Source organism: Antechinus flavipes, chromosome 4 (genome assembly GCF_016432865.1).
Source record: "Antechinus flavipes isolate AdamAnt ecotype Samford, QLD, Australia chromosome 4, AdamAnt_v2, whole genome shotgun sequence".
Lineage (NCBI taxonomy): Eukaryota > Metazoa > Chordata > Mammalia > Dasyuromorphia > Dasyuridae > Antechinus > Antechinus flavipes.
The window spans coordinates 217,404,915-217,432,178 of NC_067401.1; the positions used below are offsets into that span (position 1 = coordinate 217,404,915).

The 27,264-nt window shown below is 33.2% G+C and overlaps 1 protein-coding gene across 1 annotated transcript in view; it reads right to left on the reverse strand.

Annotated features, from left to right (window-relative positions):
* PKHD1 (PKHD1 ciliary IPT domain containing fibrocystin/polyductin) overlaps positions 1-27,264 on the reverse strand; it is a 621,489-nt gene that overhangs the window by 188,577 nt on the left and 405,648 nt on the right. The window contains 1 exon segment of the mRNA XM_051996694.1: positions 15,804-15,941. Within this exon segment, the coding sequence (XP_051852654.1) occupies positions 15,804-15,941 (138 nt within the window).

A 27,264-nucleotide genomic window follows, 5' to 3' on the forward strand; every position in this document is an offset into this window, starting at 1 on the left:
CATTATATGATTGGCTACATGGGGAAGCAATCTTTGGAGGCCACATTAAGAAGAGTCCTTCTCATTCAGATGTATATAAGATTTTTAAGGGATAATAATGAATGGGGCCTCATGTATGATCCATTGCTGTGTTTCCAATTTTTAACTTAAAACTTAAGGGAAAGAATCTTTAAAGGCAGAGAAGACAAGTCCAGTCTCAAGCTATATTTCCTTTCATCACTTTTCTTCAAACCACTTCTACACAAACCAAGATTTTGGAATCATAAAATCTCAGAATTAGAAGGACTCTCTAAGGTCATCTGATCCAACCAATACCTGAACAAGATCCTACTCTACAACTTACCCAGAAAGTATTCATGCAATTTTGCTTGCAATCCTCAAATGAAGGAGAAACAACTACATCCTGAAATAATCTACTGCACTTCATAAATCTATAGTTTTGGGGATGTTTTCTTTGCAATCATTTTGCCTCTATAACTTCTATTCATTGCTTTGAGTTTTGAGTACTGCCCTCTAAGGTCAAAGAGGACAAGTCTAATTTTTCTTCTAAAACCCTCTAACTGATTAAACATATCTATGGTTTGCCCCCTTAGTCTTCTGTTTATTTACAAAGTTAAATATGACTTTGATATATAATATTCCCTTTAACTAATATACATGTAGCCATCCAATGACTTTCAAATCAGACATTCTCTAATTTATAAATATTATATGTAAAATATAGTGCCAATGTAATCTAGTAAGAGCAGATAATAGAAGGACTTTCACCAACTTAATCTTGGATCCTGAATCACCCTTATTTCAAGCTAAGATCACATAAGCTATTTTAATGGTCATAGTACACTGCTGACTCACATTCAGCTTTAATTCTTTAAAACATCAAGTCTTTTTTGTTCGTTAAGTTGAGCTGTACATTAGCCACACCTTCATCAATTTGGACTTATGAAGTTGATACATTTTTTAATCAGGATCTAAGAATTTATATTTATGTCTATTTAATATTTTCCTATTAAATTTGGTACAATACTTTTAGTTTGCCAAGATCTTTGGGGATATTTGCTTTGTCATTTGTCTTTTTCTCCTAGCTTTGCACCATATACAATTTTTTTCTTGGTTGGATTTTCTAAGCCCTTCAAAATCTGTTATCCCAGTCTATCTTTCCAATCTCATTATGCATTTCTGTATGCTATAGTCCAGTCAAACTGATTTCTTAGTTCCTCACCCACTTTATTTTCTTCTCTTGTCTGTTCTCACTAGTCATCTTCCTGCTTGAAATGTTCTTCCCTCTCATTTCCTTTAATATACATCTCAAGTACCACTTTACCTAAAAAGCCTGATTTGAGGGTCCCAATTGCTAATGCCTCCTTATTGTCTTGTATTTAATTACCTTCTGTTAATGTTTTACACATTTCTATGGAGCACTCCAAAAGTCTTAGTGTTAATCTATAGAGATTCCTGGGGAACTCCACTAGATATAGTCAAAGTTGACATCAATCATCAATAATAATTCTTAGCCTTTAGGCAGCTTAAAATCCACTAAATGGGATTGTAGTCTACTTCACATATTTTCTTTTATTAAAAAAAAGTATAATATGAGCACTATTGTCAAATGCTTAGGTGAAATCTATATAAACTGCATTTTTGGCATTTCCTTATTGACCTATGTAATAATTTGTCTCATATACATATAAATAGCACTACTCTAATGAGCCTAATTAGACATGTGTTCTTGAGGAAACCATTTAGGCTTTTTATGATGATCTATTTCTAGATGAACATTAGTCAGTATTTTACTAATATTCAAAGAAGACTGAATCAATTTATTCTCAAGAAAGATCTCAAGAGAGCCCTGTTTCATCACTACATCAATTGATAGTTTGGAGGAATGAGTAGAAATATCCAGGTCTATCTAATTACCTGAATATTTACATTGAAAGCCAAAGTTACTTTTAAGAACTTCTTATTTTAAATTTCTCCATTTATTTTATAATTTAAGCCTTTATTATTCTCCTGTTATGATAAATTGTAAGAAATTGTAGTCCATAGGGTTGTAGAAATCATGTAGTGCCAAAGAAGTCACAGGTTGATGATGATGAGTATGACACAATGGGAGAAATAAAGAGGAGGTCCCAGTAAGAGAGAAGATTCAGAAGCACTGAATCCAAAAATCTAAAAAGTACAGTAGGATAACAACACCCAGGAGGTAAATTGTGTAGAATAAGATAACTGAGATATCAGAAGTTTGATGGTTCTTATGAATGTTGAGATAATGAGGATATTTAGAAACACATGTAGGGGAAGAAGGGAGAAGGAGTAAGTATGCTAAATGCTGCAGTCATCTGCCCTGCCCCCCCCCAAAAAAAAAAAAAGAATGAAAGAAATGATTCTTGAATGAGTGGTAAGAAATAGTAATAATTGAAAGAAGGTGAGCTATAGATATTTAATGACAAGAAGAAAAAATCAGTTTTCATTAATTAAATATCCTGACATAATGTTCAGACTTAATCTGCCTTATAAGTAACTCATGACATTATACTAGGATTCCCGCACAAAAAGATTCCTAATTTTCAGGGTGCTAGCCTATCATCACCAAAATGCATGGTTTGCCATCCTTTTATTTGTGTTGTATAGGTTAATTTGAATCAGAAGACAGGGACTAAATATAGAGCCACTTTATACACAGTTTAGAATGTCATTAGTGTTCAATTAAAGGTAAATGACAATAGTATCCAAAGAAGGTATCAGATTCTTCTTCTCCTTAATGAGTATTCATTTCTCAGGTCCTATTCACTGAACTCAAAATAATAAATTAACATGTTAGCTATTCTGTTCTATTGATGCTTTAGATTACCATAATGCATTAATTCAATTCAATTAAACAAATTTATTGAGCACCTACCACGTGCAGAGCAAGGTAGGCACTGTGATACTTTCAAGATATACTGGGGAAACTATAGCCCAAAGGCCAAATTCAGCCACTTGCTTAAATTCATCTATCCTGAGCAGTAGAGTATGAGATGATAATACTGTGGCAGCTGAGCTGGAACTTAGAATGTTATACTCCTACTGATGTATGGCTGTAGTGATTCTCTTAAGAACAGAGCCTGGGAAGCTTTTGATAAGAGTGATTCAAAAACCATGAACAGAATTATTTTTTTCCTGTAAGGATTTCACACTATGCTTGGTTCCCCCTACATGTTTGACCCTACTAACACCCAAGTCTCTCAACAAATTTCTTTTTGGATGCTTCATCATGTTGTAGAGGTGACTTTGGTTATCAATGGCTATGCAAATGGAATATAAACTTTTTTCAAGTTCTAGCAAGCTATAAAGGTTATAAGTCTGGATCCAGAAATGTTCTGCAGGTTGGTTGAGATACATGTCTTTCTAAATGGAGAGAAGATAATCTCCAAAAGGTTTTTCATCAAAACAATTTATGAAGACTGAATAATAAGGCTTACAAGGATTTTGATCTATGTAAATGAAGAGAATTCCTACAAATAAATTATAGAGTACTGAAGATTCAAGTGACAAAAAAAGTAAAGGTGCCATAAAGCATTTGGTTGGCACAGCACAATAGAATGAATATTGCTGCAAAGCAGAATAGGGTTTTTCTAATTGCACAAAGGAGAAGCGTAAGGCAGTTTTGTGAGTTTTGATTACTAATTTTGCCTATAAAGTTCCAAAATAGATGTCTTTCCTCCTCTTCTTCTTCTCTGCTCTTTATATTTTCTTTTTCTTTTCTTCTTTTTTTCTCTTTCTTTTTTTTTGCCTCTATCTTCTCTCTCTCTTTCACTTTAACTTTGTTTTGTTGTTTCTTCATGTCTTGTGAAATTACTACTTTTCATTTGCCCAATTCTAATTTTTAAGAAATTATATTCTTCACTTGAACTTTTTGTACCTATTTTTCCATTTGGACAATTCTGTTTTTAAGATGTTTTCTCCAGGAATTTTTGTGCCTCTTTCCCAAGCTGTTAATTGCCTTTTCACAATTGTCTCCCTTTGTTCTTATTTTTTATCTAATTATTCTTCTGCTATTCTTATTTGATTTTGAAAATAGTTTTTTAGCTCTTCTGAAATTTTTTGTTCAGCTCTTGTCCAATTCACAGTTTTTCCTCTTTGAAGCTTTGCTAGTAGCTATTTTGACTTAATTGTCTTCTGAATTTGTGTCTTGATCTTCCCTGTTACCATAGTAGATTTTTATGATCAGATTCTTTCTTTGTTGGAGAGAATGAGCTCAAAGACATAAATTGAGAATAGATAGCTTTGGCCAAATAGAGAGACATTTTTTTTTCAGAATTAAAAGTTAAGGAGGCCATGGTAGATGAGGATACAGATAAATTTTGAGTATGGAAAAAGGGATTTGAGGAAGCAAAAATCAGATGGACTTGATCTCAGTGAAGTATTTAGATGAGACTGTTTTTGAATTCTAAAAGCTATTAAACACTTCAAACAGGTGGTAACTGATTCTAATGTTCATATCCCAAGGCAATAGGAGAGTATAAGACAAATGTTTTATTTCAGGCCAAAATATTCACACTACTAAAATGGGAAAATAAATGTTTTCCTGTTTTTCTTGTATTAGATATATAAGAACAGGAAAATGTACTATGGTGCTAGTCTCATATCAGGAGAGAAATCTCAAGGAGTTGTACTAAGTCTATTGTTTTTCACAAAGATAATTTATTATCTAATGTGGAAGACTTTTTAGAGGGAAGATATTAGCAACTGTGGAGGTCTTCTGAAGAAGGTGAGTGGGTGAATTGAAACCTGAAGAAGGAAGGGATCATTAAAAAAATTAGGAGACAATTAATTAGTTTAAAATTTAATTAATTAAAAAATAGCAGATACTTAACTCTTTCTAGCTGTGTGACCCTGAGTAAGTCACTTGACCCCAATTGCCTCAGCAAAAAGTGGGGAAAAATAGAAGAGAAAGGCCATTCTACCAATAGAGCAAGGAGAAGAGGAGGAAAATTCAAGGGCATGGAGGAGTGTATGTGAAACACTTCAAGCAGGACAGAAAGGCTAGTTTGTGGAATATATACAAAAGACAACTATATAGGATTGTAACTAGTTATGTATCACTCTTAGCATAATAGGAAGCTACTGAAGGGAGGTGGGAGTGACCTGGTCAGATCTATATTTAAGAAAAATCAGGTGAGTGGTTGTCTGCGATTAAGAGTAGATTGTAGTGATCAGAAAACTGAGATAGTAAAAGCAATTAGGAAGCCATTGTAATCATCCAGGCAAAAAGAAATAAGGTTTGAAGTAGAATCTTAGCTGAATTAATGGAGAGAAGGGAGCATGTATAAGAGAAGTTGCAGGAGATTGAAAAAAGATTTAACAAATGATTGAATATATATAGTATTTTTAATTGGGACCAATCCAGGATTATTTGGAGCTTTGGATACTGGAAGAGGATAAGATACCAATGGATGATTTAATAGTTGCAAAGGATATTTACTTAGTCATCATAAGGAAAGTCTACTCAGCAAGAAGAAAACAATGGCTAAGGTGAAAATGGCCCCTTTATATCTCCAAACATCAGGCAGTATTGCATATGGTGTCTCTCAAGGTAGTTTCCTCATTGGTTCCCTTACCTCCATTTTCTCACCCCTCTGATTCATCCTCCATTGCTACCAAAAGTGATTTTCTTTAAGAGAAAATTGAATTGTTTTTCCCCTATTCAGTAAACTCCAACGGCTAGCCTTCAAAATCTGGTCACAACCTATTGAGTCTCATTCAGTATGCTGAAATCTCTCCCGTATGCTGAAATCTTGCCATACTAGTTTTTTTTTTTTTTTTTTTGGTTCTTTAGAAATAATGCTCCAATATCTATACTCTTGCCACTGCACTGCTTCACTTTTTTTTTTCCCTGAAAATGCATTCCTTTCCCACTGTGACTTCATAAAATCACTCTGTTTTTCTAAGATGCAGTTTGAGTACCAACTTCTACATAAAACCTTTCTTGATGCCCCCAACTGTAGTCATCCCTAACTTTATAGCATTTGATTACATTACATATACTTGTATTTATTCTCTTTATATGTTTATATAGATATACATAAATATACATACATATATGTCTGTACATATTTATATGTGTTTGTGTCTTACTCATTAGAATGTAAGCGCTTTTAGAATGAGAATAATCTCATCTTTTTTTTTTTTTTTTTTTTTTTTGAGGCACTTGCTACCTAGGGTCATGCAGCAAGTATCTGAGGCCTGATTTGAATTCTGGTGCTCTTGACTCCAGGGCCAGTGTTCTATTTATTCATTATGTCACCTAGCTGCCCCAGTGATTTTGTTCTTTGTACTTTGTATCCCTTCCACCAAACATATTGCATGACACATAAGAGGCACTTAAATTATGGTCAATTGACTCACTGATTGATAGATATTCACCCAATCTGAAAGGCATTGTCTCCTCCAGAAAGTCAGTAATTATTAAAAAGTGGTGATCATTAAAAAATATATGGTATAGATTAAAAATAAACAAATAAATCAGTATAATGGACTATAAAAGCAGAAACAAGAAGTAGTTAAAATAAGGACATATTCAATATATTCAATATTGAATTATTATTCAATATATTATATATTAATATATTCAATAATATAAACTATTTAGAAAAGTATATCCTTTTTGATAAGAACTATAAAGACAACTGTATTCCAGTTTGATGGAAAATAGTTAGGTTGGTATTTATTCTGTATATCTCAGTAAATTTTAAATGGTATTTAATTTAAATATACAAGGTCATTCATTTAAAAAAATAGAGTACAATGAAAATAGGTACCTTTTGAAGTAGAATTCTTAACCAAGTAATTGATAAAGAAGATTAGAAAAACAAAATAGACATTTTAACAACATAAATTTTGAAAAGATTTTGCATGAACTAAAGAAGGGAAACTATCCATTTTGGAGAGAGGGAAACTTTATATCAAATATATCTGGTTAATATATCCAAGACATATAGGGAACTAACACACATTTAAAATAAAAAAGCCATTATCCAAAAGATAAATGGTAAAAGAATATGAACAGGTTTCAAAAGAATTGGGCTCTCTCCAGAACCTTATGGACAGTTGTCCAAACAATGAACAATAAGAATAATGTGAATCAAAATTATAATAAACAAAAAGTCAACACTGGAATGTTGTAGAAAGGCAGTGACAAAGCTGAGAAAAGCCTAACCATTCAGGGGTTGGAGGGGTGGGAGAAGAATTGAATTATACAAGCAGAATCATTAAATTATTCATGCCCTTTGACTTTGAGATCTCAGTACTAAACATATATACCTAAGGAGGTGAAAGATAGAAAGAGTCTATCTGTACAAAAATCTTTGGCAAAGTAATTTAACTTTTCTAGCTCAGTTTCTTCATCTGCAAAAGAAAAAGGTTATCTAGATAACTGTGAGATTCTTTCCAGCTCCAAATCTATGATCCCCTGATATTATGAAAAGTTCATAGGTATACTTTTGTGTTGACAAATCTGGAAACAAAGTATTGCCTGGCGTTCCATTTTCCTTAGTTGTTTTGTATTTGTTTGGCTAACAAAATGATAGGGCAACTGAATGGCGCAAAGTACACAGAGTGCTGAGCCTGGAATTCGGAAGATTCATCTTCCTAAGTTCAAATTCTTCCTCAGACACTTACTAGATGTAAGATCCTAAGACACTTATCCCTATTTGCCTCATTTAAAATGAGTTGGAGAAGGAAATAGCAAACTAGTACAGTATATGTGGCAAAAAATCTTCAGATGAGGTAAAGTTGAACGTAACTGAAATGAGTGAACAGCAAAATGATAAAAAGGTGACTCTATGTTGTGCTCTCCAAGATTTATTTAATTGAGGGGGAGAGAGGAGGAAAGAAGATGCCCCAATTATGTGCTAAGGATAATAGTTATCAAACAAATAAACCAAATATTAATTTCAGACTAGGACAAATAAACATTGGTACAATATACTAATTTATTAAATGTTGAAGGCCTTTATATATGCATTTCTAGACATTTGAAAACACATATACAAAATCGTATGGATTATTTGATTATGCTCTATTTTTAGAAGGAAGAAAGGAAGGAAAGAAGGAAGGAAGAGGAGGAGGAGGAAGAGGAGAGAGAGAGAGAGAAAGAGAGAGAGAGAGAGAGAGAGAGACAGAGAGAGAGAGAAAGGAAGAAGAAAGGAAAGAAGAAAAGAAGGGAGGAAGAAAGAAATTGAGAAGGAGGAATTTCTGTAACATATTTTAGCAATAAAAATAGTGTTTCTAAAAATATATCCTCACTCATGATATCCTGTGGCTCTACAAACACTAATTCCTGGTGTTGCAGCATCAGACCCCAGGATATGTTTTAATCTACACTGTCTTGGGTTTGTCTTCTTATTACTTAATCATCCAGTGGATCTTTTGGAACTGCCAGTTTGTGAAGGAGGCAATAAACTGTGTATGGATTTTTCTTTTTCTTTAGGATTAAGAAAACTCCAACCAAGAAAGCAACGAAAGATACTTCCAAATGCCTGGTACTTCATTTCCTGACAATCAAAGTCATGTGCTAATGATGACCCTAGGCTCCCATCTGAGAATGAGACAGGGCTGACAAGTATCCATCACTGGCCATGCAAAACAATATGTGACAAGTTTTTAAACTAAAAACCCAAGTCTCCCGTTTAATTACTGAGCAACTAGGCACTGCTCCATTTTACCCTGTTGTGACAGCCCAAACCAACAGTGAACAGCTGAATACAGTCAAGGACCCCGAGGGGTACTAATGGATGTGACATATACTTGTTTTCTTAAGGGACAGAATAGTTCTTTCCTAGTAATATTTTAAAACTATTAGTTTGTTCTACTCACTTCATCTAAATCTCCTTGCAAAGTATTACAGATGTTTCAGTTGCTGTTTCCATGGACAAAACAAAAAATAGAATAAAATAGGTGGGTCCCCTAATTCTACATGGGTTTAACACTTAGGTCAATAACATCTTAACTCAATTGACTGATGAGCTAAAAAAAAAGATACACGTTGGAGTACATGAATGATCTCCTACCTAGGGCAACACTGAATCAGCAGGTAGCAGTCAGGGAAGAAGTAAATTTAAGCCATTTTGCAGGAACCTAAAGAAAAATAATAATATTTCTACAACAAAAAAAGCAGAAACGGTCTAAAATTTTATTTTCCTAGTCAGGCTATCCTTTGTAAGTGGACTGCTTTATATGTGACCTTTATCCAGGACTTAGTTCTTTTCTCATGTACTTTTCTCATTTTCCCACTTATTTGCCCATTCCTTTAGACCCACTGTATTATGATAGTCATCTCTTGCCATGTCGGTGAACTGCACCATCTACTTGGCATTTCTGTTCTGCCTTGAAGCCCTGAATTATTTAACTAGGTATTTCCAGATCCACCACTCTAGATTCAGGATATCTCTCTGAAATGTTTCAATAATCCTAGATGCGCCTTTCCCTCCTCTCCCCAACCCTGCTTTTAAATGCTTATTTCTGGAATAATTATCAAATAAAAACTGCTATTTTTGAAAAAAAAAACTTTGATACTACTTGCATTTTCTGATTTAACACTTCAAAATATCTTTCTCCTATGACTATTACCCATACTTTCCCTTTTAGAATATACATTTGAGTATAAAAGCCTGCTTTTTTGGCTTTGCATATCCAGAATATTATATAGAGACTGACACATAGTAGTTGCTGTTCAATTGTTTCAACTATATCTGACTTTGTGATCCCAGTTGGGGTTTTCTTGACAAAGATAACTGAAATAGTTTGTCATTTCCTTCTCCAGCTCATTTCATAGATGAGGAAACTGAGGAAAAGTTAGTTAAGTGACTTGCCCAGGGTCATATAACTAGCAAGCATCTGAGGTCAAATTTGAAGTCATAAAATAAGTCTTCTTGACTCTAGACCCAAAACCTATCCAAATAGTTGTCTGTAATGTATAGTTAAGAGCTTAATAATTTTTTTCATTTATTCATTCAATAAATATTTTTATTCATTCTCAATTCTTTTGGCTGGAAAACATGTGGTGCTTTATAGTATATAACATACTATATGTAGTAGAAAACTCAATGATATGAAAGTCAGAAGACAGGTAATAATCTGGCTCTGTCATTGGGTTATTTGTGTGACCTTGTGTGACTTTAGTTACTTGGGGATTTGACTTCATCTGTATAATGAAGGAATTAGATTTAATCTGAATTTAATATCAAAAGAGATGAAAGGGATCTCAAAGGTCATCTAATCAAGCCCCTCATTTTATAGAAGAAAAATACAAGCCCAGGGAGGTTAGATACCTTATTCAAGGTCACACAGGTAGTGAATATCTGAGGGAGCATTTGAAACCTAATCTTCAGGTTTCAACTATTCAAACCTGAACTCCAAAGTGATTTTTTTCACTGGGCCACTGTCTGACCCTTTTAACTCTGAAAGTTGGTAAATTCATGAGTGTCTAAAGTCACAGATTTAATAGTGAAATTATAAGTAATTACTCCCTCCTTTGAACTATTAATTTGTATATCAATATTCTAATGCTCCAATATATTTGTAGAAAAGGGAAGGTGAAGGTAAGAAACATTTCCTAAGCATCTGTTATGTGTCAGACACTGTGTTAAGTGCTTTACAAAAATTATTTCATTTAATTCTCACAACAACCTATCTAGAAGGTAGGAGTTTATTATTAATTCAATTTTACAATTAAGGAAACTGAGGCAGATGGTGATTTAATAGAAATAATAGAAATGATTGATAGCATTACAATAACACCAGAACAATAAATATTAAAAATATGGACTTTTATTTCAGGGCAAAGTTTGAAATTATTAAAATTTAAACTTGCAATTTCTAAAAAGCAATTTAGTCCCAATCCATTTTTCAGCTTTTCAATTACAAATCTAATTCATTGTCCATTTGTATTATCTATCTATGTGTGCCTATCCATATGTAAACAACTAAATCTGTATATATGTGTGTGTGTGTGTCTACAGATACATAGAAATCAAAGAGATTGAAATCTATACAATTTCTTCCATTGTTTTACATAATCTGCAAAACATATACTTATGTTTATTTTCTTTTCTATAGGTTTTCATAGTATTGCTCTATTATTCATTTATTATTCTATTATTCATCCTCCTTGTAGGAATTATCAACCATTTTAATTTTTTTATATATAAATGCATTCAACGTCTTTCTCCTGGGTGCTCTTTGTATGTACTATTTTTCCCCCTTGTAATTTCAACTATTCCCAGAAATTTGATTATTATTGCTTTTACATGTAATTTAGAAAAATGTCCATATCCAGGCTTTATACTTCTCCTGATCCCTAATCCCATACTTCCAAATGTCCCTGCATTTCTCCACCTAGATCAATACCTTAAACTCAATATGTTCGAGACAATCCTAATAAACTCTGGGTCAAAAAATTCCATCTGCAACCAGAAAAAGAACTATGGAGATTGAATGTAAATCAACACATACTATGTTCACTTTTTTCTGCTTTTTTTCTTATGTTGTGTTTTTTCCCTTTTGTTCTTATTTTTCTCTCCCAACATGATTCATTTAAAATATGTATTTAGAAAGTTAATATATATGTACAACCAAGAAAAAACTCAATATGTCCAAAACTGAACCTATTATCTTTTTCTTAGACTGATCCCTCCTCCAATTTCCCTATTTCTAGAGAGAGAACCACCTCTCTTCCACTTACCTGGGCAGATCTTCTAGATATCATGTTTGCATTTCACTTTCATTCACCTCTTTGTATCTCACCCCAAGCCACTAAATTCAGGACAAGTCTCAAGAAGTTGAGTTTCACAAATATCTTGCCCCTTCTTTCTACTCACACCAAACTTATTCAGGTTATCAAACTCCATTTGAACTTATACCTCTCAACTAGTATCCTTACATCAAGCCTCTCTCCTATCCCATCCATCCTTCACATATAACATTAGTATTATCATATCATTCTCTTGCTTAAGAAGTTTTAGTGAGTACTTATTTGCCCTCGAATAAAATAAAAACCCAATAAGGCATTTAAAGCACTTTATAATTTGACTCAATCCTATATTTCCAGGATAATTACTCATTATTCCCTGTCATGCAGTCTGTGTCCTAATTCATGAAATTCCATCCTTTGCTGTCATACCTTTTTAATACATGTATGTGTGCAGATCTACATGTGTGCATATATACACAGTATATTACACATTCATACATATATGTATATATGTGTGTGTGTGTGTGTATTTACAAACATATATGTGTGTGTATCTTACATTTACTCATCTGTATACAAGTTATAACCCACCCTCAGATAGTTTACAATACCCTTAACATCAGGTTATGTTTTATATTTGTGCCTATATGGAATTGGTTAGTTCATAAAAATAATGTTAGGAAAATAAAGGATCAAGGCTGATTTAGGTGAAATGAATGAAACATCATTCAATTTTGTTAGAAATTAGTCTACTAAATTGATTTTATTTGTGTTTATATTTTTAATAGTATGCCCACAATTGGCATGTAGGACTTTGATTTTGCCAAATATGTTGAAAGAAAAGTTATATACCGCCATTAAACTTTATCAACAATCATTTTTTTGTGACAACATTCAATCTTGATAACAATGAAAAGAGTATTAAGAATTAAATAATTCTGGAAGTAAGAGGATCTGGATTTAAAGCCCTCCTGTGATGATCACTGTATGTACATCAGTGAGTTATTTAGTCTCTGTTGGCCAAGCTGCCTGCTCACCTTCTCTCAGTGCCTGAAAAATCCCTCCACCATTCTAGGTCCCTTCTTCTGTTGGTGAATTTTTTCCAGTGGATTCCATTTTGGGGAACAGTGGATCATGCTTTATTCCCTTCCTGAATATGATTCCAATTGTTTCTGTACTTGTCAACATGACAAAAGTTTCCATCTCACCTTGGAACTTTCCTTAGTACAAGGATTCTTTTCATACTTAAACATTCTTTGGGCATGATCTGACTCCTTTTTTCCATTGGTGAATTTCTTCAGGGGAGGGGGGTCTCCATTGTGGCACAGACCCACAATGGCCATGTTCCATTCCCCTGATGTCTATAATTATGATTCTAAGTCTAAAAGACTTTGTTACCTTTTCTCTCATCCTCCTCCCACACTTTTACTTTTTTTTTTTTTTTTGGCTGAGGCAATTGGGGTTAAGTGACTTGCCCAGGGTCACACAGCTAGGACATGTTAAGTGTCTGAGAGCAGATTTGAACTCTGGTCCTCCTGACTTCAGGCTTGGTGCTCTATCCACTGCACCACCTATCTTCCCCACACTTTCACTTTTAGCTCCCTTTTGTGTTGCCTTCTCCCATTGAACTATAAGCTCTGTGAGGACAAAAACAAATTTTCTGCTTTTATTTGTATCCCCTGAACTTAGCAGCATAGTACCTGGCACATAATAAGAGCTTAATAGTACCTGAAGGGAACAGGAATTGAGTTTAGTGGCCTTTGAAGCACCTATAGGCTCCAGATCTATGATCCTGTGATACCTTGGACTCAATTTCTATGATAGCATATTAGAAGGTGTTAAAGACTTCAAAAATACCATCAAACATATTAAAAGAAAAACATTACTGTATAATGAAAACTGGCCTGGGAATTAGAAAATATGTTGTAGTAATCTGTTTCTAACTTGTTTATGTTTGTTTTAAAAAAAGAATTCTCTGTAAGCCTTAATTTCCTCACTTGTATAAATAAATAATAGTAATACCAATAATACTTAGCTGCTGTATTTTACAAAGAACTCTCTATATATTTAATGTAATTTTGTGCATTCAAATGTAACCTGCTTATTTATACACACATATATAATGATATGTGTGTGTGTATACATATATTTATAATGAAGGGATTAAACTAGAGCATCCCTCCCAGCACTAACTTTTTATGATCTATTTTATAAAAGCCTAAAAAAATGCCCATCTCAGCCACTATTTTCCCATGTGTTTGCTCCACATGCAATCAAAGTGGCACTTTGGGTGAAACTCAGTTTACTAAAAAGCCATGATCAAAAAAGTCCTATGTGAAACAATCTAAATCTAACATATTCTTCTTTTACCAGGGTCTTACATGACCAATGAGACTACTATTGCATAGGGGAATGGAAATGAAGCTGGCATCTGTCATGCAGATGTAGAGCTCTGAGCAAAGCTAGCCTAGTTAAAGCTGATATCTTCTGCCAGCACCGGGTGCCCTCAAAGCAAGGCCACCAAGAAATTCAGCTCCAGAAGGTTGGGCCTTGGATCAGATGGCATCAGATATCAGATCCTCTCCTGGCAGCACTCCGTGCCAATGTCCACATCTATTAAATCTGTTTACTAAACAGTCTCATTATCTATTTCATGTCGGGATTTCTTTAGGGTGTGGTAGAATTGGACAGATGGGTTGAAAGCCTTCCTTCAGGCATGGTATACACAGGATTGGACAGATGGGTTCCAAGAAGCTACCTCGAGGCCTGGAACACACGGGCAAAGGAGAAAAACCACCACTATTTTCTATAAAAGTTTTTTTTTTTTTAATAGTGGAGAATATAGTAAACAAAGAGAAAAAAAATGATATCACAAGTTAAATAGGAAAGTAAAGAACGTTACTCTTTAGGAAACATCTCTACCAACATAATAACGTATGTCACCTTCACTTACAGAAGTTCACATTCATTAGGCAAGTTGCATAGGACAATACTATGTAATCCCAAGGAACTAAATATGATTTATAAGTAAGAACAGCTTTACTTAATATACATAAATATATATGTGTATATATATATGCATATATACACATACACATATCCGAAGTGATATAACTAAAATTTCATTTTCTACCTTCTGCGTATTCTTTTACACGTCTCATATTCTCACAACTAGAGATTTATTCCTTTGGGTTGAGTAATTTCTGTCTCTGAGACTCCTGTTTTAATAAAAAAAAACTATTCTCAAGAGGAAAAATCCATTGAAGAATTAACATGATATCATTAGTTTCTTTAAAAATTGAAAGATGGATAGTCTTATACAAGACCATGAGAAATGATGAAGTGAAAGATCATAATAACAGAAATGCCTTATAGAGAGAGAGAGTTTATGGTTAGAAACATTCTGTGCAACTATTATTACTTCCATTTTATCAGTGAGAAACTAAAGCACAAAGGGAGTTAGTGTGGGAAACCAAAATATAGAATGGATGTCCTTCTAACGACAAGACCAATTGTTTTTTATTTCATTACTATTGCATTATTACTATATCACAGAATCGTGTGATTTAGGAACTTTAGAAAGGATGTAGTTCAACTTCCTCATTTTAGAGATGAGGAAACTAAGATCTGGAGGGAAAGATAAATAAAACAGCTAGGATTCTATCATTTCTCTGATTCCAAATCCATTTTTTTTTACCACTACATGAGAGAATGAAAGAGAAAGTAGTATTGTAGAATGGTATTTCTCAGAATTCAGGCCTAGTGTAGAGTATTTCAAACAGGGAGCCCTTGACACAGTGAAAGTACTTTACACATATGATCAGGATGAAAATGAATGAGAGAAAGTGGATGAGGAAAAGGGAAGTAAAAGTCTAAGGATGACAAGCTGCGTATGTCATGATTTTCCTTAGGGCTAGTCCTGTTTATGAACTAACTTATTTCCCTAGCCCTCAAAAAAAATCAATCCAACACGTGATTTAATATGGGACTATCTATTTCCCAGATTCCTTTACTTCAAAGCACAATTTGGCTACACTCCCCAAATCCCTGGCAATCTTAATATAAATCTTACCGACTTTCAGCTCACCACCTGCAACAATAATACAAGTTACATTTAAAACGTTGCTCCGGTTCACAGGAAATTCTAGGGTTCCCAGCACGTAGAGACCTTTAAGAAAAGGGAGATCGGTGTCTACGAGGATGGTCTTGTCTGAGGAAAAAAAGATAAATGCTATTTAGAACAGAAGAACTTGATTGTGAAAGACCAAAACAATCATCACTCCATTCTCAGAGACAAACTTTGTAAAGTGACACGATTTTATTTGAATGCCTTTCTTTCTTTCTTTTAAAAAGAATATTTATTAATAATTTTTTATTTTATTTCACAATCATTTTGGATATAACCCATTGCATACTTGCTATGAGCTCTCACTGTATGAGTGAATATACATTAAGTAAAACCAACTGACAAATGGTCTGTATCTGATGGTTCAGGGAATTTCTCATCTCTCCACCAAAAGAAATCATTTGCTCTCCAGGGCCAAGACTGGTCATATGATACTTTTTTTAGGACTTCCATGACACTTAAGCATCATATGTATGGTAGGTTTATTTTGTTTCATTTAATTATTTTTCTCCAAAGAAGAATTTGTTCTATGAACAGCTGAGAGAAGATGTTGTATAAGAGGAAAAGAGCTAGATTTATAATCAGATGACCTGGATTCATAACCTGTCTCTGGCAATTTTCTCTGTATTACCTAGGGGAAATCATTATTTCTCTTTGTGCCTCAATTTCCTCATTTATAAAATGGAGATCAATCAATCAATATTGATAGCATGTGACAAATACTGCACAAAGCATTAGGGACACCAAAAAAAAAAAAAAAAAAAAAAAAAAAGATAGTTCATACCCTCATGGAGTTTACAATCTAATGGGGGATAATAATAAGATTTTTATGATCAAAAGAAAAGGTATTTTGAGAATCTTAAAATGACATAAATTCTAGCTGTTATTCATCATTATTATTACTATTATTAATTTATTATAGTAATTTTATTAGTAAAAACATTTTCAAAACTGTGACCAAAAGTAAATCAACCTTGGGAATACAAAAAGAAGAAAAAGATAATCCTTGTCTTCAAGAAATTTATAATCCAATGATAATAATAGATTTGTTGTGAGGATCAAAAAAGATATCTATAAAGCATTTTACAAACCTTAAAGCGCTATGTAAACTCTAGCTATTATTTTTTATTATTACAATTATTAATTCACTAAAGGAATTTTATTAGTAAAAAAAAATACCAAAAAACCCTACTTAGTATGAATTAGAGCAAGTTACTTGAGGACATTAAAAAATAAAGGCAAAAGACAATCCCAGTCAATTGCAATTTAATTTGGGGTGAGGGGAAAGGAGGGGGCAATAAAAATACAATTATTTTGAGGATAAAAATATTTCACCACTTTGCAAATCTTAAAGTACTACTCAAATTCTAACTTTTTACTATATTTTGTTACTCTTATTATCATTAATTCACTAAGGGAGTTTTATTAGTAAAGACACACCAAAAAAATTCTGTGTAATCTAAAGCAAATCACCTAACTTCTCTGACATCCAGCTGAAATATGGAGAGAATTACCTTATATAATCCTGAAGATCTCTTCCAGTTCTAAATCTATGATCTACTAATTCACTAAAGGGTTTTTATTAATAAAAATACAAAACTAAGTCAATGATTAATGATAAACAATACATGAATTGTTTAACAAGAAGAGTACATAAAATAATTTCATTCTAACAGTTGTCTTGTACTTTAAACCCACAGACATATTCACTGTCTTTTTCATTATTTCACTTCAAATCGAGTCTATTTCTTTTTTTAATCATCTGGAGAGGATCATGCAGCTCATAGGCTCCCTAAAACACCTGTTCTTCATTTCCTCTTTCATCTCAGCAGCTTCCTTATAACTTCAGTAGTTAGAACTTGTACTCATTGACTTTGTAACAAGTTATAGAGCAGCAAATGATGAATAATAGATATGTATTTTAAAACAATGTCAATATTTCATGGACTCTAAAGCACTACTCTCTGAAGTCTGTTGTAATTCAATAAGAATCAAGGGTTCTGAGTTAGTTTGCCTGCAAAAACCTAGTACTTAAAATCATCAACATCTGCAAGGCTTTTTCCGGTAGTGATCGTGTTACCTTAAAATTAATTCTTTCTTCAATGAACATTTTTTTCCTCTTTAACACTTGCTGATATATATTAGTTTTCCATGAATTATTTCTCAATAGATTTATTGGTTCTTTGACTGTTTTTAGGCATTAGGCTTTATCCTTTCTTCCTAAAATTCACAAGGTTGTTAGTGATTCATATGAAGTTACAAAAAGGCTCATATTCTTTCTTTTCTTCCTTTCCTGTTTCACAAGAGCATAGATTTAAAGCAAGAAAGGATCTTGGAGACCTTTTCCAACTTCCTCCTTTTACAACAGGGTAAACTGAGACCCAGGAAGGTCACTCAGGTTATAGGTGTCAGATGTGAGATCCTGGGTACAGACCTAATATCCAGAAAATATTATGTCAATGGACTTAAAGGGAGCTGACTGGCAGGATTGGCTGACCTAGTACTGTTCGGGGCTATTCAGATACATGGACAGCAGAGGTGGACCTAAACAATGAATCTAGGAATTGTGATACGCTCTATAGGGAAAGATTAGTCAAGAGTCCCAGGTTAAAATTTAAAGCTGTATTTCTTCAAAGACCTCTTCTATTAAAACTTGCCCTATAATTGTCTCTGACATCAGCTTAGCCAGGAAAACTGACCTCTCTCCATTTCCACTTTTGACCTATCTCATTGGCCTTTGTCTATTCTTCCTGATACTCAGCATTGATTTCTCATTTCTAAAAATCTACCCCCCACCTCATTCCTAGTTTGACTATATCTTTTCTTTCATCATATTTTCATTTTTATTTTTACTTGGATTTATCAATCTCTGACCACATATCATCTGAGTTCTAGCCTCAGCAGTCAATTACATTACCACCATGTTGTCCTTAGCCTCCTGCTCTATTCCCACATGGCCATTATGAATAATAGCCATCCTGACTATTTACTCAGTTAAAGTAGGACAGACTAGGTCCAAACTCAAGCCTTCACTGAAACTATTAAGGCAATGTAGGAGCAATCAGTTAGATGACATATTAGTAGAATCCACTTGTACAATATACATAAGGAAATCTCAGATGAATGATTAATCATTAGGGAAGGCTTTCTTTTTCATTCTCAGTAACTCATAAAACAATCTAACAAGATATGGCAGAGGTTTAGTGCTCATGAGAAAAGGGAGTCACCACATTAATGAAATCCCGAATCCTCAACATACTTGGAAGTAGAAGTGCCTTCAAAGGTAGAAGTGCCTATAAAAGTCAAGGTGCCCACCATATTGCCATTGCCACTTCTTAGTCACAGCATTTTACTATGTCAGTGACCAATCCCTTCTCCTTAGACCGATCCTTTCTCCTTAAGGAATTGAACATTGGCATATGGAGGGAACCATCTGGGCTTTCTGTGACTCAATGGGAGGTTGATGAGGGAGATGATCTGGAAAGGGGCTAGCAAAAGAACTAATGAGCTCCAGATGTAATTAAAGATTGACGTTCACCCTAAGGGGCTCAGGACAGGACATGTTGCCTCATGGTTCTAAATCACATCCTCTTACCAGTTGATCAATCCATCAAGCAATAAATAACCAATCTCTTTCCCTACTATCTTTTGCATTCCTTTTCTAATGCTTTGTGTTTTTGCCAGTAAGGCTGTGCCTGACAGAGGGATAACCTTTGGGAGAGGGGACAGAGAATAAAAATGTAAGTTTGAAGACAAAGCAATTTGAATAATTGCTAACATTTTCCAATTATTCATCTTCTATATGTAAAGGAAGATGGACAAAATGACATAGCACCCTTAGTTCTGGATCTAGAGATATTAAGATTTTCAGATAATTACAAGTTCTGTGACTGTACAAGTCACTTAAGCTATTTCATCGTTAGCTTTTTCACCAGTAAAATGGATATAATTATAGAAATTATAAGATATTTACTTGTGAGAACTAAAAAATATAAAGTATTATACAAACTTTAAATTTCTGTGTCAATATCAGATTTCTTATTATTATTTCTTACATTATTATCATTATAATATCAAACACAATAAGAAGCACTTTTTTTTCCTTAGACAACTTGATTATATCAATATCAACCTCCATGTAATGGGGAATAGATCATTGTCCAACAATGGAAACCATGATATGTGCCTCACATAGAGCTTTATAACAAACTAACATTGGAGATGTCCCTTTCAGAAACCCATGGCCTCTTATAATATGGAAATCATTTGGACACTAGTAACAGAGAACTCAATATATTCTCATTAGGTTTCAAATCATTTCTTTTCTCAACCAAGTTGGGAAATCAAGGTCACTATTGTGTAACATTCCAAAAATCTGACACTTCCCTAAATCTTGTTGCAACGAGATCAGGAGCCAAGGTCACAGAGCCTGGGAATAATGATAAGGTCGTAGTTACATGCATAATTCAAGGCAGCCTTACTGTTTATATGACCGTCATTGGAACAAACTCCATAACTTAGGTAGAAAGGCATTTTCTACTACAACCCCTCCATTGTCATTGCTGTGTTCTACATCTTAATTTAACACAGGAACAGAGAGCTCTGAATACCAACTTAAAAATATTAATATTAGTCATTCAGAATTTATTAAGGTTTCTCTATATAAAGTGAAAATGTCAGAATTTATTATTGACACATTTAGGGTTTGATTAGTGCAGATTATAAAAAAGTCACAATATTCCAAGTGACTGAAAAATTACAATATTTCCTACTTCAAAATACTGTTTCTTTTCTATAACTGTCATAAAAATAATTTCCACACTGAGAGTTAGGACATGTTATTATCTCTAAAAGAGACATCTCTTGTTAGAACAGTGTTTTTATTCTTAGGTTTGTGAACTTGTGCATGTATGTGTATATATGTATTTGTATGTTTGTGTACATATATGAGTTTGTATTTTTCACCTGTGGATACATGCACATGTGTACATAAGTTTCTGTGTCAACATATTTACATGCATATATATTTATATAAGTACATATACATGTGTACAAGTTTACATTATGTGTTGATAACTATATTTTCATATCATTAATTTCCTTTGTAATCCTGTATATTTTACTTTGTGCCTTCAAAAAGTTACTCTGAAAGGAAATCCTTGGATTTTACCAGAGTGGAAAAAAAATTTAAGACCCTTCTGCTTTCCAGAATCTACTTGTTCTTTCAAATAAAGCAATGTCTTAATTTATGAGTAGGGTAGCTACTTCCAGACAACACTATTCTAAAAAAAGGATGACTGCTTCTTGTATATAAATAGCCCTTAAAGATGAAAGGTTAAATTGATTGATAATCATTTCAAGTCACACTAATTTATGGAGCTGTTGGAATTTGATCTTCTGAGGAACTCACCCTCTTATAGATCTAGTAGAACAAATAACAATTAAGAAATAGGAACTTCTTTTTATAACCCTACTCTTTTCAAAGAGTTGCTAACTTTATAGCCTGTCTAATTCATAGTGGTCATTTTCCTGTCATCATCTTTGCAATTATTATTTTTTCCAGACTAGCCCTGTGTATGAGTTGGATAATAAAAATCTTATTCACTACTCAGAGTCAATTTTAGGAAAGGACCACTGTTTCTGTAGTTGTGAAGAGAGTGCAGCAAGATGTGGGGAAAGTCCCATTCTACTTGCTGACACAAGTATTGAATAAATTAAATTTAGAGTTGTAAAAAGCCAGAAAGAGAACAAAGTTAGCAGAGGAAAAGAAGAATAGACAAAGCTGGGACTGTATGAGTATTCCTCAAAAGCTTTTTTTTAATCAAGTTTTTTAGACTGATGAATACAATGATTAAGTTGAGGTATTTCTATATTGATGATGGCTCTTAACTTTCCAAAAGGTTTTCTCAATATAATAGGAAGATTTATATGTTAAACTTTCTGAGCATCTTATTATAATGCTTACACACTGAAGACAAGCTATAAAAAACAAATATCAAATGTAAGAACAAGATGAATTGTGTCTCTCTGAGAGTGTTAGTATTTTTGCCTGAGAAAGGAGTCAATGTTCTCTGTGTTTATGAGCATCTTCTTACTGACTTTGGATTTTGAAGTTGAAAGATACATTCTTGTTTTCCAGAATTGGAATCAAACTCCTGAGATGGGATGATGTCAGTAGCACTCATTCATTCCTGAAGATATTTATTAAAAGGAATCTGTCACTTTTTCTCAAATAGAGGATAAAAGAGAACAAAACTAAACATTCCAAAACCAGAAGTTAGAAACTGGCCCTACCTTTCCTTTTGAGTTTGAAATCCTTAAAAAAAGAAAATGTGATTTAGGAACAGATTTAAAAGGCTTTTAACAAACTTATATAAATTCAGAATAAAAGAAACAATTTAGCTGTATTGATATATTTATATTTTTAATATAAAAAATCTGATTGCAATGCTTTCATTATCCTTTATAATCCAAATGTTATCATTAGCTGATTTCTAATATGAAAATGAGTCAAAATTAGATTGATCTAAAGATAACAGAGAGATTCTATTTTTTTCTTCAGAAAAATAAATCCTTGATCTAAACCTGGAAGGAACTTTCAAAAGCCATATAGTCTAATATTCTCAGATGGGAAAACTGAGGGGAAAATTAACTTTCCTAAAGTAACAAAGACAATGACTGAGGGGAAAATTTTGAACCCAGATTCTCTGCCTCCAGAGTGACTTTGTAAATCAAATGTAGTATAATAACTGTTATAAACAGGGCAATATAATAGAGTAGAAAAAGCAATAGAACTGATATCAGAAGAGCTGTGCTGTTCTGGCCAACATAGACATAGACATCTCTCTCTCTTTCTCTCTCTCTCTGTCCCTCTTTCTGTCCCTCCCTCTCAGTGTCCTTTTCTCTCTATTTTTCTCTGTGTGTCCCTCTCTATCTGTTTCTCTTTCATTCTTCCTTTTTCTATTCTTTTTTCTTCCTTCCTTGTTTGATCCTTCACTCTTTTCCTTTCTTTCTCTCTTCTTCAATCTTTTTCCTTCCTTCCTTTTTTCCTTCCTCCCTCCCCCTCCCTTTCCTTCCTTTCTTCTTTCCTTTCTTCCTTCCTTTCTTACTAATTGTGTGACAATGATCAAATCACTTGACATCTTTAAGTCTTATTGTTCTCATATACAAAAAAGGAGATAACACAATGAATGCCTAGGATGGCCATGAAGAAAACATTATATAAACTATAGAATGTTATGTGATGTGAGTTATTAAATCATCTTCTTAGAGATCCCTAGTCTAAAGCATGATATGATATGACTCATATCAACAGAGTATGAACTCAGGCAGGACTAATAAAGATGGATATGACTAGAGATTACTGTATTTCTTTTATCTTAGCACCAGTCTAGCTAAGTTCAAAGGTTTTCTTTCCCAATTTGGTTCAGGGTCATAAATTATTTATTTAATGGCAGGAAGATCAAAATCTGCTTCTAGGAAGTGATCACATTCACAAAATCATAGTATGGCAAAAGAGAAATTATAATGATAATCCAGAGTTTTCTGAAATATCACTTAGTTAGGTTGTAGTTAACACTGATATTACTAATATGGATCTAGATAGCTATTGTCAGGGTATCAAATCCTACTACTAAACTGTAATGAGTCATCCATTACTAAATTCACACATGATATAGTTTAATATTCATGTTCAAATTATTAAAGCAAGGATTCTTAACCTTTTTGTGTGCAATAAATTTCTTTATCAGTCTAGTGAAAACTAGAAACTCTTATCTCAAAATATTGTTTTAAATGCATAAAATAAAATACATAGAATTAGAAAGGAAAACAATGATATGGAAATATAGTTACTAAAATGTTAAAAAGAAAAACTCAAATTCATAGACCCCAGGTTAAGAACCCTTGCCAACTAAAGAATATTTTTCTTTTTGCAATTTTCTCTGAGAAAACAGTTGCTTGAAGATAAACTATTCCCAGACTCTAAGTTATTCTTAGAGAGGGAAAAACTGTGATTTTCAAATTCTGTCAAATGAGGCAAGCATTTCCAAGTGAGAATGATGAGACATAGTTCCATGTGTCAATAACCTTAGTAGATGAGGCCCCTTCCTTTTTGTCTTTAGCAATTTTCAGAAAATGAGAACTTTGTGTTTCTGCTTGACAGAAAAGAACAATAAATCCAGACAACATCACAACTATTTTTAATAACACTGACAGTTTCTTCAGTTCTCAAATTCTGTTTGCTTCTCATGAGCAGGCAAAAAAAAATTATGACACACTGGATTTCTTATAGTTAAACAGCTGTTGTTCCATTTGTCACAAAAAAGTAAAAATACTTAGAAATAAGTTCAACTCCATTCAACAAGAATGTGTGCACTTACTATGGGCCAAGGAGTATATTAAAGGATGGAGGGATAAGGAGACAAAAAATGAAATTGTGCACTTAATATTTGTCAGAGACTACATTAGGTCATAAGGCTATCAGGAGACAAAAAATGAAAAAGTTATTGCCTTCAAGGAGCTTAGATTTTACTACAATTTAGCAATTTTCATCTCATGTCTAAATAAACTATAAATCAAATATTGTATATTCTATTTAAGCTCATTTTATTGCTCATAGTAGTGTAAAGCCTTAATTAATGATTGTTAAATTTGACTTAATTGATTTCTCCTTCTCCCCTATTTTCAACTAATAAAGGGCTTGCTTGGTGGTTTCTACAAAACTAGAAAGGCTTTGAGTATATACAAGGTTCATAAAATCAAAACTTTAGACATAGAAAGATCTTAGAAGTTGAGTCAACCCATTGATTTTATAAGCAATCAATGAATTGCCTACTAAGAACTAATATACTCAAATCCTAAAAAAATACAGAACAAGTCTGCCAAATGATAATGATTTTTTTTTTAGCTATGACACTTTACTCATAACTTTTGTCTTTATTTTGTGCCAGAGCATATATCACTTTTACTTCTACCTTTTGCTTATACTTCTGTCTTTTGGAGCCAAACAAATGAATTTAAACCCTCTTCAAAGTGATAGTCAATACCAGAAGATTGATGATGTGCCTATTACTTTTTATCTTCCCCAGATTAAATAATTGCCTTTATACCCCATAAAAACTCATCCTTTGATATGATTTTGAGAGTTTTCATTATACTGATGAATGCTCTCTTAAGGATCCCAACTGATTATAATACTTCATATATGATATTTAATAGAATGATGTTAAATTCAGATCTATCATGAAAGCCAAAGGACCCTTTGGGATCTTTATTGATTATTCATAATATCACAATAATAATTGGGTTTGGTTAATATTAATAAGGGCACCACAATTTTCCATATGTCTCTCTGATACTGCACTCTCCAGGTACCTGAAATTCTCATACCTAAGATTTCTTTGGGTTATGCCATTTTTAATTCTTTTTTGGTTCATGGTTTCCTGTTTACAATTTATAAAGCCTATGGATCTCCTCTCAGATAAATGTTTTAATATATCAAATAAAATGTAGATTTTCTAGCATAGATAGCAATGTAAAGGAAGTAACTCATCTGAACTCTCTCAAATTTCCTTACAAGAACCTTTTTAAAAATGTCTCAAATTGAATTCTTGAATGTCATCCTAACAACAGGGTAGAATGAATTTATTTCCCAGTTCAAAACAATTTAGGAGATCAAAAGAAAAAGACAGTCTCACTAGGGTAGTAGCTGGGCTTCAAGCACAGTGTAAGGTAGGAGTGCCTGAACAAAATAGTAACAGGCTTTGGAGGTGGCAGCAACAGCAGCAGCAGCTTTGGGAGCTCTCAGCTCACAGATGATTAGGAAATTGGACAACTAGTCAGGAGTTTACAAAGAATCCTTTGCTGGTATACAGTGCAGGACCTTATTACTTTGTTCAAACACCATTTCAGGCTGCACTCATAAAACAAAGAAGAATACTAGCACATTAATGCTTGTGACCACAGGGAAGCAAGAACCCCAGTCACATTTCCAGCTACAAAAGGAACAATAACATATGTGACTGCAGGAGAGCAGGGGGCCTGATCACAATTATAGGACAAAGAGGAGTGATTATGGTTGCTCACAGATTAGAGCACAGGCCAAAAGAGCAGTGACTACCTTTTCATAATTTGGAAGAATAAAAACTTATAGGGATCCACAACTATCTATCCCCAGCTACTAAAAATCAAAAAAAAAAAAAAAAAAAACCTGACCATAAAAAGTTGCTATGATGACAGAGAAGATTAAGACAAATTCAGAAGACAACACAGTCAAAACAGCAACATCAAAAGAATTAAAGAAAAATATGAATTGGAAACAAGTCTCATAAGAATTCCTGAAAGCACTCAAAAAGGATTTTGGAAATTACATAATAGAGGTACAGGAAAAACTATGAATAAAAATAAGAGTGAAGCAAGAAAATCATGAGGAGTCAGCAGCTTGGGGAAAGAGGCACAAATACAGAAAAAAAAGTAATATCTTAAAAAAAAAAAACAGAATTAGCCAAATGAAAAACTGAGACAAAGATCCACTAAAGAAAATTCCTTAAAAAGTAGAATTAACCAAATTTGAGGGTGGGGGGAAGCCTACTAAAGAAAATAATTCCTTAAAAATGGAATTAGGCAAGTAGAAGTTAATGACTCCATGGAACATGAAACAAATAATAAAAGAAATTCTCCTAGAAAATGAAAAAAATAGAAGAAAATGTGAACTATCTCATGGGAAAACAACTTCCCTAAAAAATAAATCAAAGACAGATGTTGGACTAACCCAAAGTCATGAAAATAGTCATGACATCACATATCAAGAAATTGTCAAGGAAAACTAACCTGATATACTAGAATTAGACATGAAAATGGAAATTGAAAGAACCTACTGATCACTTCATGAAAGAGTTACCAAAATGAAAACTCCTAGAAATATTACAGTAAAACTCCAGAATTCTCAGTTATGGAACAAATTTTGCAAGTAGTCACAAAAATTCAAATAATATGAAGCTACAATAAGGATAATACAAGATTTAGCAGCTGTTGTAGTAAATGATTGGAGAGCTTGGAGTATAATATTCCAAAAGGCAAAAGATCTGGGATTAAAACAAAAATAATCCACCCAGAAAAACTGAGTACAATAATTTGGTGGGGGGAGAAGGAAAGAGAGAATGGACATTTAATGAAATAGAGGACTTTCAAGCATTCCTATTGAAAAAACAAGAGGTGAGTAGAAAATTTGATTTTCAAATACAAAACTCAAGAGAAGAATTAAAATGTAAGTAGTAAAGAGAAATTATAAGGGATCCAATAGGATTAAACTGTTTACAATTTACTATATTTACTATACAAGAAGGTGATGCTTGTAACTCCTTAGAACTTTATCATTATTAGGCCAATTAGAAGAAGTATTTACAGG